An 18,435-nucleotide genomic window follows, 5' to 3' on the forward strand; every position below is an offset into this window, starting at 1 on the left:
TTGCAGGCCTATCCTACCTCTCCTAACACAGCACATTGCAGGCCTATCCTACCTCTCCTAACACAGCACATTGCAGGCCTATCCTACCTCTTCTAACACAGCACATTGCAGGCCTGTCCTACCTCTTCTAACACAGCACATTGCAGGACTATCCTACCTCTCCTAATATAATTATAATCTTGTCTGAAACTGTTGCATACACACATAATCATATATTATCTCTAACTGTCCATGAAATGTCTATAAATTCAATCTATTGCCACTTGTCGTTTAATGCAACCATGTATTATGATAACTCTGTGCCCGGGACATACTTGAAAACGAGAGTTAACTCTCAATGTATTACTTCCTGGTAAAACACTGTATCTATATGCGCTACAGTCTGAACTTTGAGAAGCTGGCATGATGAAGCGCAGTAAGGAAAGGTTTGATAGCTATTGGTCTGCCCTGCCTTACTTTGCATGTTATCGTGTCTTTGTTTTGATGCAGGAACTCATTAAAGTTCATTCAACTTTCCTGAGAACCATCAAGCTCTCCATTATGTCTGATGGCAGCAGCATGGGCCAAGTCTTCCTGGATTACAAGGAAAAGTAAGGATGCAAGAGCCCCACACAGTCTTCCATCTGTTTGTAGACTGGATAGTTTCTCTGGCTCGGGGATTACGTTTGTCTCGAAGCTCTCTTCTGGCAGCGTTGTCGTCATGATGTCGCGGCGTCATGTGACGCATCATGATGGCAGGTGACGTCACGTTGCGAACACACACACACACACCACCCTCACGCCTACCTCTTTCCCAGTCCCGGGGACCCGCGCTTCCTCCTCCTCCCTCCTCCTGTTGGCACCGGGATCTAACTTCTGACGGGAGAGGGGAGCTGGAGGAGGAGGGGGCCCCCATGCTCCCTCCTCCAACTCCCCCATCCAGTCAGGTGAAAGTTGGTTCCCGGCGCCAACAGAAGGGAGCGGAGGAAGCGCGGGGCCCAAGGCGGACACCTTGCCCTAAGTCCGGCACTGCCATTTATACACTGAGAGACGAATAAAGCAGCATTTGTTAAACCTGTTCAGGATGTACAGATGTAGGGCATGACCGTGTTCCCCCAGATAACTCAACATATCCTGTTACACGGTAGAATATAACAGTTTCCATAGAGTTCAATGTCGGTATTGATGCTCAATATCACAGCATATCCCACCAGATGGGACAATAAAGCCTTCTACATCTGTATGAAAACCAAAACGTGTATTCTCCTGCACTCAATAAAATAAACTACCACCGTTCCCTCCTCCTCTACATCCCCCCCCCCCTGTGATTTCACCCAATTATATGCATCAATTTAGCCCCCCCCCCTTTTTCTTTTGAGTCTGGGATATGCAATACTTTTCATAACGGATTTTAAAAAAGCCTAAAATAACCGGTTGAAAAGTTCTACTCTTTTTAGTTGTATTACGATCTGTCGGAGATGGGTGTTTTCCCATTCTTACACCCTCCCATGGCAAGCATCAAAGATGCTTTATCAAGTCTTTACAGACCTGATTCATACAAGAGTTATGCAGTCTCCTGGTGAATAATATGAAGTCTAGACTTTGAATTCTGTACTTGAACTTGGGGATTGATGCTGAAAGACTAGAGATATATATAATTTTTTTACATGGATTATCTCCTTGACACCTGCATGTCACGGAAATAAGGTATAGCATGAGTTGGCTGTTTAAAAAGATGAAGAAATGTGGCATTTTGTAATATGAGAACTGACACCTCACATTGATATGAGCCTTTAATGCCAGAGTGAGAACATGTAACTGTCTTTATCTTTAATGTCTGAGCTGGGGCCTCTTACTTCTGTCTGTATTTGTAACCCAGGAGGGCTTAGTTACACCAGCAGAGTATCACTGAGCTCTGGGAGCTCCCACGGTACCTGGGGTCTGCTTGTAATGTCACCTGTGATTCCTTCTCCGCAGGAGAGATTGACAGAAGCTAAGCAGACCTATAGGTCTCTAGTCATGCACTATAAGCACACATGGAGCTTGACTGGCATTCCCCATAGCTTCAACACTGCTTCCTGATGCAACGGAGCAGATCAGAACAGATGTGTCATTTTTACACAGCAAACTAAAACCAAGCGGAACAATACAGGTAGAATTCATTCCTACTCTGAACGGCTTGGAATGTATTTCCGAAGGAAGCAGAGAGATCTAAAGGGGCTGCATAAGGTCACACGGTGCTGGAATTGCAACTGGACAAGCAGTCCCATACCCCGGCCAACATCAGGGCTACTTATATGGCATATGATGCAGAGTATAGCAGGAGGATGAGAGGTGTGACCGTACGTTAACTTGGTATAACATCGTGCATGCAAATGTACCATATTGTTCTTAGGCAACATAGGAAAGAGGGGTGCAAATTAGCCTTGCACAGGGCATTGTGGATGGGCCTGACGAGTTGACCCACTTGTGACCCTGAAGGATTGATGTCTGTTCTGCCAGCTGGGTGTTGTTACTAAAGGCTGCGCCGCAAGGGGAGAAGCGGCGTGTAAACCGACACGTTTTCTGCAAGAACCACAGAAACAGACAAATATCCCGCAAGAATGTCTCTAGGTAAAGTATTTTGCTGCTGGAGGGCTTGTAGAGCGTGTCCAGGCAATGCATTACTGGCCTCTAGAATAGCACTGGGGGATCCAATGCAATGACAGCCCCTATCGGAACGACAGATTTACCCCACATCATGCGGAACATTCTTGAACCGCCTTTCCCTGTAAACATACTGTAAATAAAAACACCACTTTTGAGCACATTCACACGTCTCGGACATGAACATACCATGTTATCTTTGTTCTATATAGCACGACTAATGAAAACTGCAGAGAAACTGCAATCCCGTGGAACATGGCACAACAAAATGTACCATTTCCTTTGGGAACTAAGAGAATAGCCGTTGATCCAAGAACATGCTGTAGATTGAACCATATCAGCTTTAAAACCAACAACTGCCCTTGTTTGGGTAACTGGCAAAAGATACTGGTGTGTGTTCGTTCGTGTGTTCGTTCGTGTGTTCGTTCGTGTGTTCGTTCGTGTGTTCGTTCGTGTGTTCGTTCGTGTGTTCGTTCGTGTGTTCGTGTTCACCATGGAGGGGGCTCTTCCTTAAAACCTGGGAATTCAAAACCTGTATTTCTTGGGAGAGTTGCAAGCTGCAGTTTTTGCATCACCAGGCGCAGTCCTATCCAGATCTGGTTTTGTAGACGCTTTCTTTGTCCAGTAGTACAGAAACTTCTGCAATGTGTTGGGAGGGAATGTGTAAAAGCAAATCTACCCAGGCCTGTCCTAACTTCTGTAGCCCTTCCACGGGGGCCTCCCGGGTCAGAGGTCTATACATTTAAAGCCTGTCCTTGTGGATCTAGAAGACGACGGGTCAATGGATCTTGTTTTTTTTTTAACTGATCTTCCTGGTGTACCTAAGAAGCATTGGAAAACAATTCTTAATTAAACCAAATATCATCAGTCTATCTGATAATTAGGCACAAATCCTGAGACCAAGTGCCTTCATTCTCCCATTTCCTCCTTTCTTACTATTCACTGCTGCAATTTGGCCATATAAACACCACCATCTAGTGGGCAACAATAAAATGAAATACTATATGGACAGCCGATTCTTAGCCCTTGTTATGCTTTGTACGTTGGTGCTCAGGTTTCTGTTTTAAACGTGTAACACGTGCTCTCCCCCCCCCCCCCCCTTACGGGAGATCTCGGGTTGTTACCTGCTATTGGTGCTACCTGTTAGGCTCACAGAGAGCCCTGAGCATCCGCCGAGGTTGTTGGGGATAGACAAGACAGGGTTTCGTGCTGGGTTAGTTCTCTCGGTGGTACAGCGCCTCCATTCCCACAGGGCCTATCGCAGATAGATGCAGTCCCCTGTGGAAAACACTCTAACCCTCTCCCGGGAGAACTGCAGCCTCAGGCCGGAGTATAAAGCAGATAACTTGGTTCTTTATAGCACAGCATCAGCATACTGACATCGTACAGCATACATCAGTACACTCTCTTCCCTGTGTAGCAAGAGAGATTATCACCACTGGACCCTACATAACCCAGAGTGTCACCTCGCTATTCTCTTGGTCCCTGGACTCAACCCCCAGGGCTTAAGGCCCCAAGGATCTATCCCTGCCTCCCACACTCCCTGGTGGAGTATGGGGTAGATACTCCCACTCCCCTGAGGAAGGGCATAGAAAGTGAACCAGAGCCCTGGCTCCACACTTCTACAACTCAACCAAAATTTGGCTGCAGCCCCTTTTTGTGCCCAGGGGAGGGTCCCAGGTTGCCGCCCCTATTATGAGCAGTACCTTTGCCTTGGACCACCCCTCCCCCCCCCGTCACTTCTAGGGAGTTGGTTACTGCAAAATGGCTGAGATTAACCCTAACACTACCTGCGCTGGTACCAGGGCTTATGTGTTAGGCAGGGCAGATTAGTAGCCCAGGGGGTTACCTGGCTACACATGGTTTCAGCCTTCTCTTCTTGAACGGGACCATTAGCAGTGAAGGTGTCGGCTTTAATGGAAAGGAAAGAGAAATACAGCAGTGGAGTGGCTGAGAGGTAACCGTGGCCCCAAAGGACAATCCATCCTAGGACCAAAGTTATCTAATTCCAGTGACTTATTTAAGGGGTCTTATCTTGATGGTAATATACTTTTTTTTTTTCCACCCAAATCTTGACACTAAATATTTTGAATGTGTTTTTTTTTAAGTGAGACTTGGGAGGGGGTTGATTTCCTCTGGCTGCTTCGAATTGTGTGATGTCCCTGCGTGATCAGCAAGTCCTCCCGCCCCACCCCTCTTATCTTTATTGGCTCTCTGGTACAGACAGCGTGGGATAAGGGGAAAGAAAACACTTCCCCATTCAGAGGCCCCTAACAAAATGTAACTGGCCGTATCATGCGTGATTACTCCACGTGCTTGTTGCATATTAAAGTCCAGAGGGGATGTGTGTCGGTAAAGAGAGATGGGGAACCCCATCCCGTGTTGGCTAGTCTGGCTGTACATGCAGCACCCCACATGTCTGATTACAGGTAGGGTTTGATAAAAGCATTCAAATACACAGTCACCTCTGTATGGTAGAGTACAAGATGCTTACTAAGCTCTGCAACAAGCTAGTGCAAATAAGCTGCAAATACTCGTTTTCACCACTGTCCATGCTAATTTGTGTCTAATGATGTTAGATTACCTCTGACAGTTCTGTAATTGTTTTTGCTGCATACATTTATCTCGGCATCACTAATAAACGTGTCCATCGTAATTACGTGGGGTTATTTTGGATGCAATCATGCATTATTTTTTATTAAGGAAGGGGTCCGCTGTAAGCGGTTTTTCTGACAGAGTTGGCTGCTGCACAGAAATTTGGGTCGAGGGATCTTTGCAATTTGTATTACTTGATTTCCTTCACTCCAAGCACAGTTTGTAAGCCCTGTTCAGAACAAAAGGTTACGTCTTCATTTTAAGTTAGTAATAAGATCTCTATGCCTTGGCCAGGAGGTTGCTTTTACCCTGGCCTTTTACATGGCTAATGATCTCTAGCTGAGATTTATCTTCTTATATTGTTATATTTGTTATCTCATCTCTGGGAAGCTCATTGCTACGAGATTTTGTTTGCTAATAAGTGTTCAGCATCCTTTGGGTTTCAAACCGTGTGGGTGTGTTTGTGTGGGTGTGTGTTACGGCAGGCATAAGCTTATATACGATAACCATGCTGAATCTATGCGGTTCCTTCCCCCACAATAACACGCAGGAATAATTATTAGGCAACGATCACCACTGTATGTGTTACTGTGTTAGTATTAGGCTATAGCCCGCTGCCTGCGTTGCACGCGTGCCTGTAACCGAGTCCCCCGGTCTGCAGAGAGCTGCAGGGGGGGCGTGACTGGGGCGCGGCCGTGACATCACCCGGCAGGTTCGCCCTCATTGGCTGAACCACCGGGGGGCGTGGCCTAGCGCTCTGTTGCTAGGTAAAAATCTCAATTTTCCTGACTCCTGGAAAAACTGTTGGCTTAGCGTGGCGACCGCCCCTCGCAGCGGGCCCGGCCCCATTGAGGGGCGGCTCTTGTCCCCGCGGGCGCTGCAGTAGCCAGTGGGGACCAAGCCTTAGGATGGATTTAGAGAGATCATTAACTTTATGTTGCAGTCCCCTCTGGCAGCATAGGTGAAAGGCCAGAAAAGGGCATCTGGGTTTCCAAAAATTTCTACCACCACTAGAAAAAGGTGTAAAAACAGCTTTTCTTAATGAGATCTTCTTAGTAATTAATTGATGGAGTATTCCTTTAAATGATCCCAATACAACATAAGAACCATAACAAGCAAAAGGATATGGGGCTGGTTTTGCATGAAGATAACGCCTACCTGGATTTTCTGTCAATAGAGCATACTACTCCGGCAGCCAAAGGGTTAATGGTGATTGAAATCCGTCCTAATACGAACATAAAACACACACATTGAAATAGATGTTGTGGACGAAAGCTAAAAGTAAAGGCCATTTGTAAACAACGTTGTTTTGTAGCCACCCGGTGGTACTTCACATTGCAGCGCGGTCAGCAGCGGTAATTACGGGGTAAATGATGATGTGGTTTTGGATCTCTGCTCCTTAAATAGAAGATGTAATGTGTGCAGCCTTCGTACAGCACGCCTCCCTTTATATTGCAGCATGTCTTTTATTCAGGAGGCTCCACAACATTAATTTCAGCCGGAAATTGCCCATTTTGGTTTCCTCCCCCCAGTTTAATCGCATGTGGTTTGGAAGATGCACATTTGGGTTTAATTTTTAACTATCGAGCCTCAGACTTCTTTCTTTCTTGGTAACGGTTTTATGGGTTTGGCTCTTCTCATCCCGGCGATTCCAGTTTTCAGCTAACTCGCCCCAATATGCCCCATGCATTACTCTGGATCTTTTGTTTCTAAGTGGGAGGATTGTTTGGCAGGGTATTCTGGGATTGGTCATCACCCCTCCCTGCCCCTGTCCCAGTTCTTGCACAGATCCTGGCAATACAATGATTTCCTAAACACTTTGGGCTCGATCAATGTTTTTCAACCCTTTTTTTTATTTTGCCTGGAACCATAACATTTGTCCAATCTCTTGTTACCACATTTGCCTAAACAAAAAACAGATGCAGAAGTCTCTACAGCCTCATTAAAAGTTCTAATGTAACAGCACAACGTGAAGAGAAGGGTCTTTAGTAACCAGGCATCGCTAGTTACTGTGTCTGCATTTTAATCTCATTCTGGGGGCTTCTGTGCTCTGTCATTGTTGGAAGAACTGCTTGGCAATGAAATGATTAAAACCACTTTGTTGACGGGGGGACCACCAATGGAACCTCACTGGCAGCGACCCGGCACTTTATGGTGTGTGAAAGTTTTAAGCCTTCTCAATTTATGATGCTTGAAACAAACTACAATATCATTAGTTGCTATGTAATATAAATGCAGGGCGAGCCTTGGAATATAGAATTAGAACTCTCTAGCAGGGTGTAGCCTCAGAGGTTGATATCCGGATGAATGAATCTCGCCTGTTTTTAGAAGTGACCGTTTTCTTGGGGATGACCGCAAAACACTTTTTTTTTGTTTCTGACTTTCCTCGTGGTTCTCCTTGGTTTCGCAGGCTGCTCATTTACGGAGAGTACTGCAGTCACATCGAATACGCCCAGAAAACCTTGGACTATCTGATGGCGAACCGCGAAGACGTGAGGATAAAAGTGGAGGTAATCATCTGCCACCCCTAGCGGTAACGTCCTGTCTTTTTCAAGACAAGCTCTGGTAAAGGGTATTGGATCCATGATGGCCAATATAGTCCATTGCCCTGCAACGAAGGTTACATTGATGGTCTCTAACCATTACAATAAGTTGAGCATTATTTTGCATTTCAGTAGATATTTGGATATTTCCAGAAGCCCTTTATTTTAGATTTTAATTTTTTTCTCTCCCAAATGCATGGCAATTTAACTTAAAGCTGCTATTGCCAGAGGGGTCACCAAGCTGGCACGATCTATCGCCCATGGATAGAAGTTGACAGAGTAACATGTTTAAGATTAACGGAGAAATTCCTTCTCCCCTTTTTTTTAACCCATTTTTACAGGGTGGGAACCAGGGGGTTCCGTGAGTCAGACACTAATTTCAGCTCTGGGGACCCATCGGTTCCAGAGATACTTACTACTGAGTTTCAAATCTCCCTCAGGGGAAACAAAATGGCTAACAGAAAAAAGCGCAAACCCCAAAAACTCTATATCAGCGTGTTGGTGAATAAATATTCTTGCGTTATATTTAGTTCTTGCGCTTTGAAGTTCTGCAAAACAAAATGGCTGCCACATCTCAGGTCAATAGGAAGCTGCAACATCACAGGTTGTGGCTTCCTATTGTAAGTCCATTTACTGTAAATCCCCTTTTACACCATTATCTATCTCAGGAACCGGTGGTCCCTGGAGCTGACAATAGAGCGGTTCACCTCTGTAGGACCCCTGGTTCCAATACTTTCAACAACAAAAAAAAATACATTAAAAAAAAAAATGGTGGTTAGTTCGGGTGGATTGCTCTTTTAAGTAAGTTCCAATTATCCTCTAAATCTTTAGCTGGAAAGGTTGAAAATTCAGTTTTTTCAGATCACATGAGTTCAAATGATAGATATTTCTATTTATAATCGTGGGTCTAGTCCACTTTGAAAATTGGGCTCAGATTTTAATTTGTATGGTCTACTGTTGGCTTTCCAAACTGAACTTCTGAGTGCAACTTGTCCACTTAACCACCGCACGGGACTAAAATGACCAGTCGTTTAATTGTGGGCAAGTAATGAAATTATTCATGATATGAAATATCTAGGAGGAGGCGTGCGCCCCAAAGATCTCCTTAGAAACTGTAAAAGACAAACGCTGCGTATACTCCACTTTGCTCCATTTCCCATCCCAGGAATGCTCAATGAAGGTACAAGATGGGAAGTTCAAATTGCAGGATTTAATGGTGGTTCCCATGCAGAGAGTCTTGAAGTATCATCTTCTACTGAAAGTAAGTTCCAGTCTCGTGTATTTACTTAAGCATGTTTTACCAGGGCAATCACATTACACGTGCCCAACATTGTACAAACTAAGCAACACTGCCAAAGAAAGCTGCAAGCATAACGGTGTGGGGGGGTCTTAGAGTTGTCCTGGCCTGGGCACTGTTGCGGAGGTTGCCATAGAATTAAGCTGGCGATTGTGACCGCACACATTAACGTTAGTGAAGTCCGAGTGGTGGTGTTTAGCCGGGCATGACACTACTTCACAGCAGTAATTGTACAACGTGATGTTAATGGATTATGAAAGAACAAAACATTGTGACAGTGAGCGGAGTGAAAGCGTGCCACGTGTAACCAGGTGCACAGATATCTCTACAATGTTCCAGGAAGAAGGGAAACCCCAGAAAGGACGGATTGCAGCACTGCTGTTGGCTTTACATTGGTGGTGGCACGTGGGGTGTTCTAAATAATGTAGGACATTGGTTCTGTGACGCTCTGCAGCATGGGCGGCCAACTCAAGTCCTCAATGGCTGCCAACAGGTCAGGTTTTTAGGATCTCTCTGCTTTAGCACAGGTGGCTCAATCAGTGGCTCCGTTTTTTGACCTGTGCTGAAGCAGGGATATCCTACAAACCTGACCTGTTGGTGGACCTTGATGACTGGAGTTGACCACTCCTGCTCTACAGGGTCTAAGAGGATTTACAGGTAGCAACTGAAATCATGCAAAGTCTGTGTGGTGTGCACAGAAGGCTTGCCTTTTATTTTGGTTTACTTGACACACTGTATCATTACAGGAACTCCTTAGCCATACTGCAGACTGCCCAGAGAGACACACGCTTAAGGAAGCTCTAGAAGCCATGCAGGTACCGACTACACACCCACCCACCGCGGGGTTCTAGGATCTATTTGTTTTGCTCTTTATGCAACTAAAGGGGACCTATCTTACATGTGATAGGGTGTCTCATGGATGGAAATCGAAGAAGTAAGGTAGGCACAGCATAGCCAAGCTTTAATGGCTCCCACAAACTGGCAGCACTGTCATTATAGATGATATAATAATGCATTGTTATTAGCATTATTTTGTATTAACAATAATAAAGTATTAGCCTCCATGTACATGATGGGTAAAGGGCTTATTAAATGTAGCATATATAATACAATAATATACAGTATAAAAGTACCCTGACAAGACACAATGTTATTCCGAGTGGTGTAAAATACAGCATCATTAATTCCCTGCCATGTTAGGCACGTTCTATAGTGCCGGGCGTGTTCTACGTGCGCGCAGAATTTCAGTTGGCTGGCGTCAGTCAGCCTTTCTATACAAGGGCCGCGCGCGCGGCAGGGAGAGGGGAGCCGACAGACAGCGGCGAAGATGAGGAAATTCGTGTGTGTGTGTGTGTGTGTGTGTGTGTGTGTGTGTGTGTGTGTGTGTCTGCACAAGTCTAATAAAAATTTTTTTAAATAAATAATAAATTACACACAAACACACACACACACCCATATACATACATACACACACATACATATACACATAAACACACATAAAGACACTCAACATTGTATACACTCAACAGAGTATACTCACGAAAAGCATGCGGCACATGCATGCGCATTCGCATAGGCACACGCGGCCGCATGCTGTATATAACAGCACTTGCTCTCTTCCCATTAAAGCTGCAGTTCAAGCTGCCGTAAAAAAAAAATTTTTTAATTCCCCATACAATATGCGCATCAATACAATCTGCACACTGACAAGTGATTAGCTAAGCTGCAGATCGATCCGTTCTCTCGTAATCCATCGCTTGCTCAGGGTTATTTAATTCAGTTCTTGCACAGCATTGTGGGCAATGTAGTCCTGGAATATAATTGACTGGGCAGTTACTAGATACAATTGGTTCACTGCTTGAAAGAGGGTGGGGCTCAAGAGCTAGAGCCTATCAGAAGGGGAAGGGGCTGTCACATTGGGAATGCTTCCTACATTAAAAACATTATAATGTCTTTAAAACATTTTTTTTTTTAATGCTACAAGTATTTTCTCATAGTGCAGAACTGATTAATTAAAAAAAACACGTAGGATATTACTTGAACTGCTGCTTTAACAACAAATAACATTCACTCACCATGTTTTAATGACAAAAAAAGGACATTGTTTTATTTTTTTTGTACCTTTTGCGTTTATTTTATGCGCTGTTTATTTTATCCAAAATCTGTAACGATGGTAATCGCAAAATGCGGCAACAATGCTAGTTCGTCGATCAACTGGATGACAATCGTCCTGTGTTCTCATGCTTCTGTTGACTCGCTTCACAGCGTTTTACCGGAGATCGCTTTTCTCTTTTAGGACTTGGCCATGTACATCAATGAAGTGAAGAGGGACAAGGAGACGCTAAAGAAAATCAGCGAGTTTCAGAGTTCCATAGAAAACTTGGTGAGTTAAAGCAGCCGTCCAAGCTGCTCGTTCTTTCCCCTTCAATATGTGCATCACTACAATACACACAATGATCAGTAATTGGCTACGTTGCCGATCGATCGGCAAAGATTTAGCTCGGGAGTTTCACTAAATGGCTGTCAGTGCAGCAGAAGAGGACCAAAGGTGCAAAGTTCTGTGGGGAAGATCATGTGACCCGGAAGTCACTAGATACAATTGGTGCACTGCTAGAGAGAGGGCAGGGCTCAAAAAGGGGTGTGCTCGAGCCTGGTTCTGATGAGGAAGGGGATGTGACTTTGTAAATGGTTGCTATAGAAACAAAAATGCTTGTTACGTTAAAAATGTCATTGAGTGTTTAAAAAAAAAGTTACAAGTATTTTCTCATAGTACAGAACTGATTTAATAAAAAAACTAAAAAAACACATGTAGGATACTGCTCGGACTGCAGCTTTAACATAAGAGCTACAATAATATCCATCAGGTTTGCCCGACCATTGTCATCAGCATCCAGCTGAGTGATCGTGCAGGATCTTGCTCCCTGCCATAATTACGTTGGTCAAACTCCCTTATTTGTATTGTATATGGAGTATTTGAATAATCCGTTTCTTTTTGGGGGTTTTATTTTTCATGTTCAAGACACCCAGGGGCCTATTCTCGTAGCTCTGAAGTGTATCAAACGGCTTTTAAAGAGCCATTTAGAAGCGGATTGGAATACTTTGCTATTCTGTGAACCCTTCTCACATGTCCAATCCGAGTCTACAAGACTTTTTTTAGAAGCGGTTTCACTCCGGCTCTGCCAATCCGATCAGTTTGTCAAAAAAAAAAAGCCTCAAACTCTTATTTTTGGACAAATGACAGCAATTCTCGTAGCTTCAGTATGCAAACCGCTTCTAAAAACTCACCTTTTTTTTTTTAACACCACCTAAAGGGGGCGAGATTGGGTATTGCAAGTTGCACCCAGAGCCTGAAATATGGCTGAGAGCAAACCCCATGTCAGACTGGTGCTGGAGTTGGCAACACCTCGGGTCATTCCGCTTCTAAAGCACATACAGTCCGGGCGTTTTGTCAGTTTGTATAGATACTGTTTTGAAGATGCGGTTTGCAATAGAGAATAGGGTTTTCGCACATTTCATTCCGCTACGTCTGAACGCGTCAGTGACTGAGCCACCTGTGCTGAAGCATGGATATCCGTAGGGGCTAGTGAGGGGTTGATTGCTGCTATGGCAATATGACATAAACAAGGGGGGACAAGTCGTGAGAGACTCATTCATTAGCAGCACCTCACCTAGGTGCCAGAGCCCGACCTGACGGGCATTGAGCTCTCTCTACAGGTCGCTGTTCTGTTATGTTGTGTCCCTATATTTTACTTACTAGTCCATACGACCCCAATAAAGGTGTTTTAACTAAACGCAGAATCTCATAGGCAGTTCAATCCAAACTGATTCTGGACTAGTACTTACTCGTTGCCACTCGCACAACGTGGTTTATATACAGATTATCTTCATTCCTTGGCCCACAGCTGGAGTTCCACCATTCACCAGCGAGTTCATGTAATCGAGGGCTTTTGTACCACGCTCCCTCTCAGGAGTGGCCCTCTGGCTCTGGTTCCCCTTTCTCAGCTTTGGCACTAGGAACAATTTGCTCCTACAGGGAACTGGCAGTATAAATATTGAGATCTTGCCACTGGACTTGGCATTTCTTGCTTTGTCTTTTAAATACATATATTTATATATACATCTTTGTATTTCTATCAGCAAGTGAAACTGGAAGAGTTTGGAAGGCCAAAGATAGACGGGGAATTGAAAGTTCGCTCCATAGTAAATCAGTCTAAGCAGGACAGGTGAGTTAGATGTCGCTGGAAAGCAAATCTCGGAACCATTCAATCGCCAATCAATCGTCATAACCGTTAATCTGTCCTTTTACCGACAGGTACTTGTTTCTTTTTGATAAAGTGGTGATTGTCTGTAAAAGGAAAGGTTACAGCTATGAGCTGAAGGAAATCATTGAGCTGCTCTTCCATAAAATGACTGATGATCCCATGAACAACAAGGACATCAAGAAGGTATGTATATCCCAGCCAGCTCAAGCACGCTTACATCTATTGTAGCTCATGCATACAGAATCTTTGGAGTCTACACTCTCCCTGGAGGTTATCAGGCCGGCCTCACCGCTTCTTCCTAAAACTTGGGAAGAGCCGAGTGTGTGCGCCGGGCACGGAGACACCGCACATGACTCATTTCAGGCTTTATATGGGATGCTTCCTAAATGCCTTCTGATGTCAACCCAGCCTAGTTATGATGGTGCTAGGATTACCTGTGTTTGAGGTGTCAATAGCAGCCAACATCACTCACAGTAGTTAAGAGGAGCTGCTAATTGTAAGGCAGGGGCCATGGTGCCTTCGCCCGTGCGGAGGCTGGTCAGTGAGCGGGCGCTTACCTGGCCATGGTGGACGGGCCGTGTGGGGCGTGCCTAGGGGCGTCATGGAGCTGGTTTGCCCTCATTGGGTGAACCGCTCACGTGACCGGCCTGTCGCGCCAAGTAATCAGTTTGAACTGATTTCTTGCACAATGCGCGCCACCTCCCGCTTCCACACGCCCTCGCGCCGCATGGACGCGAACACTGCCTTAAGGCAGTCTGTTCGCTCAGCATGCGGATGCCTCCGCACGGTCTGCGGTACCATGGCCCCAGCCTTAGTCTGTCCTGGTTATATACATAAACAAAAGGGGGAGAAACTTGGCCACTTAAAGCTGCCTTATCTTCTAAGCGGCTACAGATCCTTATATCGCAGTTGTTTCTCAGTTTGTTTGTGCACATTTAGAATACGTCCTGTGCTGTGTATGTGGAATTGGAAGGTGCTAGATAAGTGTCAGAGCTGAGTACATATAATGCTGGAATGTGCAAGTGTTTGAGGAGCAGCAGGAGACACCGATTCTGCCTACACCAAAATCTGCAGTATTGTGCTGCCACAATCTCCCCTCTGTAGCTACAGCACTATGGTGTTATATAAAACATACTACCGTATTTAGATTGTATTTCCTATTGTTTATTAACCTTTTTTCACTTTGCTCCTATTATGCTACCCTAGTCACATGGCAAAATGGTAAGGCGGCTTCAAACTATATCATGTATTTTTAAAAAAAAATCTATTTCTCAAAATGTTCCACCTTTTTTCCGATTTTAGTAATTTGATGCATGAGGACTAGAAATACAATATGTACGCAAGACATGAGCATATATGCAGAGTCCATGGCCATGCAGTTGTTTAATTAATGGTTGTATTTTTTGGTCTGCGATTTGTTTCTAACATGCAGAGCACTCCGTTTTAACATGCAGAGCACCCCCAGCATCCCCCAGCATCCCGCTGTAACATGTCAGTCACTGGCAGGAAGGGAGAGAAAAACATGTCTGCACCACTAAGCATTCAGGTCAATCCCCCAATATCTGCTGCTGAATCGGTCCGTGCTCTCTTCTCACAGTGGTCCTACGGATTCTATTTGATTCATCTCCAAGGGAAGCAGGGGTTCCAGTTTTTCTGCAAGACGGAAGAGATGAAGAGGAAATGGATGGAGCAGTTTGAGATGGCAATGTATGACTTTCTTAATAAAGCACATTGTTCTCCGTTCTGTTTCCCACTCTGGTGACCCCCGTAGCATTGCCCTTTGACTGAATTACATAAGCATCCAGTTATGTGCTGCTGCAAATGTCAGCTTTACCTAATCCCCGTTTCTACCTTTTTGCCTTTTCTTCATCCTTGTGGCATTAGGTCAAACATTAAACCGGACAAAGCCAATGCTAATCACCACAGCTTCCAGATGTTTACATTCGACAAAACAACCAACTGCAAAGCTTGCAAGAAGTTCCTAAGGTGAGCGGCTTTTAAAGCCCGTTCAGTTACTGGCTTGTCATCCGTCACCGTTGATGGTCACTAGAAGTGCTATATACTGTACTTGGTCACTTAACTGCATTTGGATAATTAAAGGACGCTGGTCCCTGGCACTTAAAGGGATTCGGAGATGAAAGCCTCATTACTTGCAGGCTCCAGAGAAGCAGGTGTCTGTCTAGCCTTGGTATGATTACATGTAACGTAGCAATGCTTTGGTCTATATCTATATTATCTTATGGAACTCTTCTATGATTGTAATGAAGACCTGGAAAGCAGATGGGGGAAAATAAAATACAGACTATTGGATGGATAGGCCACTACCTGTAGAAATAAACATTAACATGTTTAAGATGCCGGTTCTAAAACTGCATAATAAACCTTGAGCACAACCTCTGTGAAAACATTATTAAAGCACCATATAATAATAATAATAATAATAGCATGTTCTTGTATAGCGCTGCTAGTTTTACGTAGCGCTTTACAGAGACATTTTGCAGGCACAGGTCCCTGCCCCGTGGAGCTTACAATCTGTTTTTGGTGCCTGAGGCACAGGGAGATAAAGTGACTTGCCCAAGGTCACAAGGAGCCGACACCGGGAATTGAACCAGATTCAAACTCTGTGCCAGAGTCGGTGTCTTTACTCACTGAGCCGCTCCTTCTCCCCTTTTACTCACTGTTCAGTTCACTATTGTGCAGCTGTCAGACGATATTTGGATCTCTTTACATGTAAACACAAAGATCCCGAACCCCTAACATACTATTACCCTCAATCTTGGGGTTCACTTTATGAAAGCAGTGGATAGGTGGGACACAGAAGCAAAATAGGTTGCTTTAGTTGGAAAAGGGGGGGTTGCCAACTGCAGTCCTCAAGGGCCATCAGCAGGTCTGGTTTTCAGGATATCCCTGCTTCAGCACAGGTGGCTCAATCAAAGACTGAGCCACTGATTGAGTCACCTGTGCTGAAGCAGGGATGTCCTGAAAACCAGTCCTGTTGTTGGCCCTTGAGGACTGCAGCTGGCCACTCCTGCCTTTAATGTATGTGTTGTTTTTTCCCTGGCAGGGGCACGTTCTATCAGGGATACTACTGTTCCAAGTGTGGGGTCGGTGTCCACAAGGAGTGCCTTGAGACCATTCATCCGTGCAACATTGGTGAGCTGTGGGAATTTTACAATACTGTACAGCCCTACTGAGCGACCTTAGGAGTATCACATTAGCCCCATCAGTGCCACTCTCTAACGTGAGACCCTGCTATATAAATGGATGAGTAGCCAGGCTTACTGCTGCTTTAACCCCGTCACTGCCAGAGGAGCTTGCTGGGCAATTCTCCTTAATGTGTTATTGGCCTCTCTGGGAGAGAAGGGGTTACGCAATACAGGATCAGCGGATCTAGGATGAGTAGATTTAGCTGCAAATATGGACTGTACCTAGACAATACAAAACCGTTCTTGACATCCTTCCAGGTGTTATACACCTTCCAGCCTCCTAACAGCACCAATACATGCACACAGAGTGGTACATTGCAGGGAGCTATGGAGGTGGGAGAGGTAGGAGAGCCTGACCCAAGAGGTTATGCAGACACAAACGGAACATGTTTTTTGCAAAGACGGCTATTAATGGTATTATTGCTCTGTATTTTCAGGCCCAGTGGATGACATGGTAAGTTATGTTATCTTCTCTCCAGAAACACCCTGTTTAGCAGAAACTCATTCCACATTCAGTTGATCATAGATCAGATAATGGGCTGTACCTACTAAGTAATGCTAAACCGAAAAGCATATTACTGCCCCTGTAAGATGGGCTCAGTACAACGGGTTAGTACTGTTTAGTAAATAGTGCCTGGTATCTTTATCCTTTGCTTATTTCTCCTGAACAAAAAATGACTCTCACTTTGCCGCTGTCCGGCGTCAAATTTATTTTGACTTAAATCTTTTTGTTTAAAAAAAAAAAAAAAAAAGAAGCATTTGTACAAAATGATGGATTGTGATGTAAGGTCATACTCCGTATCTCTCTCTATTTTCTGTAGGACTCTCTCATCACAGCATCTGGTAAGTTCTGCATTATTTCCCCCTATAATACTGGTATCCCTCAGATATAGCGGCCAGCGGATGTGGTTTGAGAAAATAATTGTCTTCACTGTTAACGCTAATAAATAAATGGAATAGGCTCTTTCATATTATTTATATATATATATATATATATATATATATATATATATATATATATATATATATATATATATATATATATATATAAAAGCCTATAGGGAACCATGTTAAAAATGGTTTTTGAGGCAAAAAGTGACACTGTGTGCTCATTTGCATATCATTTCCCAGAATCCCTTGCTGCAGTGTAAGTGCTGTATGCTGGGTGATAATGGGGAAAGGCGGGGTTGCAGACCTGCCTAAGACATGCAGATGAGCATACAGTTGTATTCTAGAAAAACGGTTCTCAAACAAAACAAATCGAAAAAACGACTGACAATGAATAATTTGTAATCAATTATTTTACTTGAGTGCCGTTTTTCTACCATATTAGAACCTTTACTCGTTGCAACTCCACATTTGTTTGGATCAGGAGTGCAGCACTTTTTTTTTTAACTAATATATATATATATATATATATATACACTTTTATTTTACAAAGGCTTTTGATTAAGAATTAGTAGCTTCACACATCACCTTTTATTACAGTGGCAATCCGCACTGCTCGATATATTTTATTTCTATATACATATCATTTTTTTTTTTTTTCTTAACTGAATCGGGAGATTCCCCGAGCCCCTCCAGCGACCCCCCCCCCCCGCCCAGATTCGCAAGTACCAGCGCGGGCAAAAATATTTGCCGGCCGGACACGCAATGGCCGTGGAGTCGTGGCTCGCGCCACAGTCATATGTATCGTTTTCTTGTGTCAAACCAGGCACACAAAAAAAAACCGATACCAGGGGGACTGGGGGTCCCTGGAGACAACAAGTGAGAACTGTGTTCCCCCTGGTTCAGGAACAAAACGTCGTCATGGAGGCGTTGTTACTTTATCACTAGTAGCAAGAGGAGTCGGGGTTGTGCTTGGCCACATTGTTTGGAGGATGTCTTATACTTTGTATTAGTACGGG

General features: G+C 44.3%; 1 protein-coding gene across 9 annotated transcripts in view; it reads left to right on the plus strand.

Moving 5' to 3' along the window:
* The window catches only part of VAV2 (vav guanine nucleotide exchange factor 2), a 195,918-nt gene that overhangs the window by 166,855 nt on the left and 10,628 nt on the right, over nucleotides 1–18,435 (plus strand). For 6 of the 9 annotated variants that reach the window (XM_075578934.1, XM_075578939.1, XM_075578942.1 and 3 more), the window contains 13 exons: nucleotides 490–590; nucleotides 7,631–7,730; nucleotides 8,929–9,024; nucleotides 9,807–9,875; nucleotides 11,357–11,443; nucleotides 13,198–13,283; nucleotides 13,373–13,505; nucleotides 14,529–14,543; nucleotides 14,920–15,029; nucleotides 15,207–15,308; nucleotides 16,387–16,475; nucleotides 16,966–16,982; nucleotides 17,350–17,371. In XM_075578934.1, the coding sequence (XP_075435049.1) occupies nucleotides 490–590; nucleotides 7,631–7,730; nucleotides 8,929–9,024; nucleotides 9,807–9,875; nucleotides 11,357–11,443; nucleotides 13,198–13,283; nucleotides 13,373–13,505; nucleotides 14,529–14,543; nucleotides 14,920–15,029; nucleotides 15,207–15,308; nucleotides 16,387–16,475; nucleotides 16,966–16,982; nucleotides 17,350–17,371 (1,027 nt within the window). The remainder of the gene's footprint in view (nucleotides 1–489; nucleotides 591–7,630; nucleotides 7,731–8,928; nucleotides 9,025–9,806; nucleotides 9,876–11,356; nucleotides 11,444–13,197; nucleotides 13,284–13,372; nucleotides 13,506–14,528; nucleotides 14,544–14,919; nucleotides 15,030–15,206; nucleotides 15,309–16,386; nucleotides 16,476–16,965; nucleotides 16,983–17,349; nucleotides 17,372–18,435) is intronic. The other 3 variants (XM_075578936.1, XM_075578937.1, XM_075578943.1) reach the window with 1 other exon arrangement.

Source organism: Ascaphus truei, chromosome 21 (assembly GCF_040206685.1).
Source record: "Ascaphus truei isolate aAscTru1 chromosome 21, aAscTru1.hap1, whole genome shotgun sequence".
In the NCBI taxonomy this organism is placed as follows: Eukaryota; Metazoa; Chordata; class Amphibia; order Anura; family Ascaphidae; genus Ascaphus; species Ascaphus truei.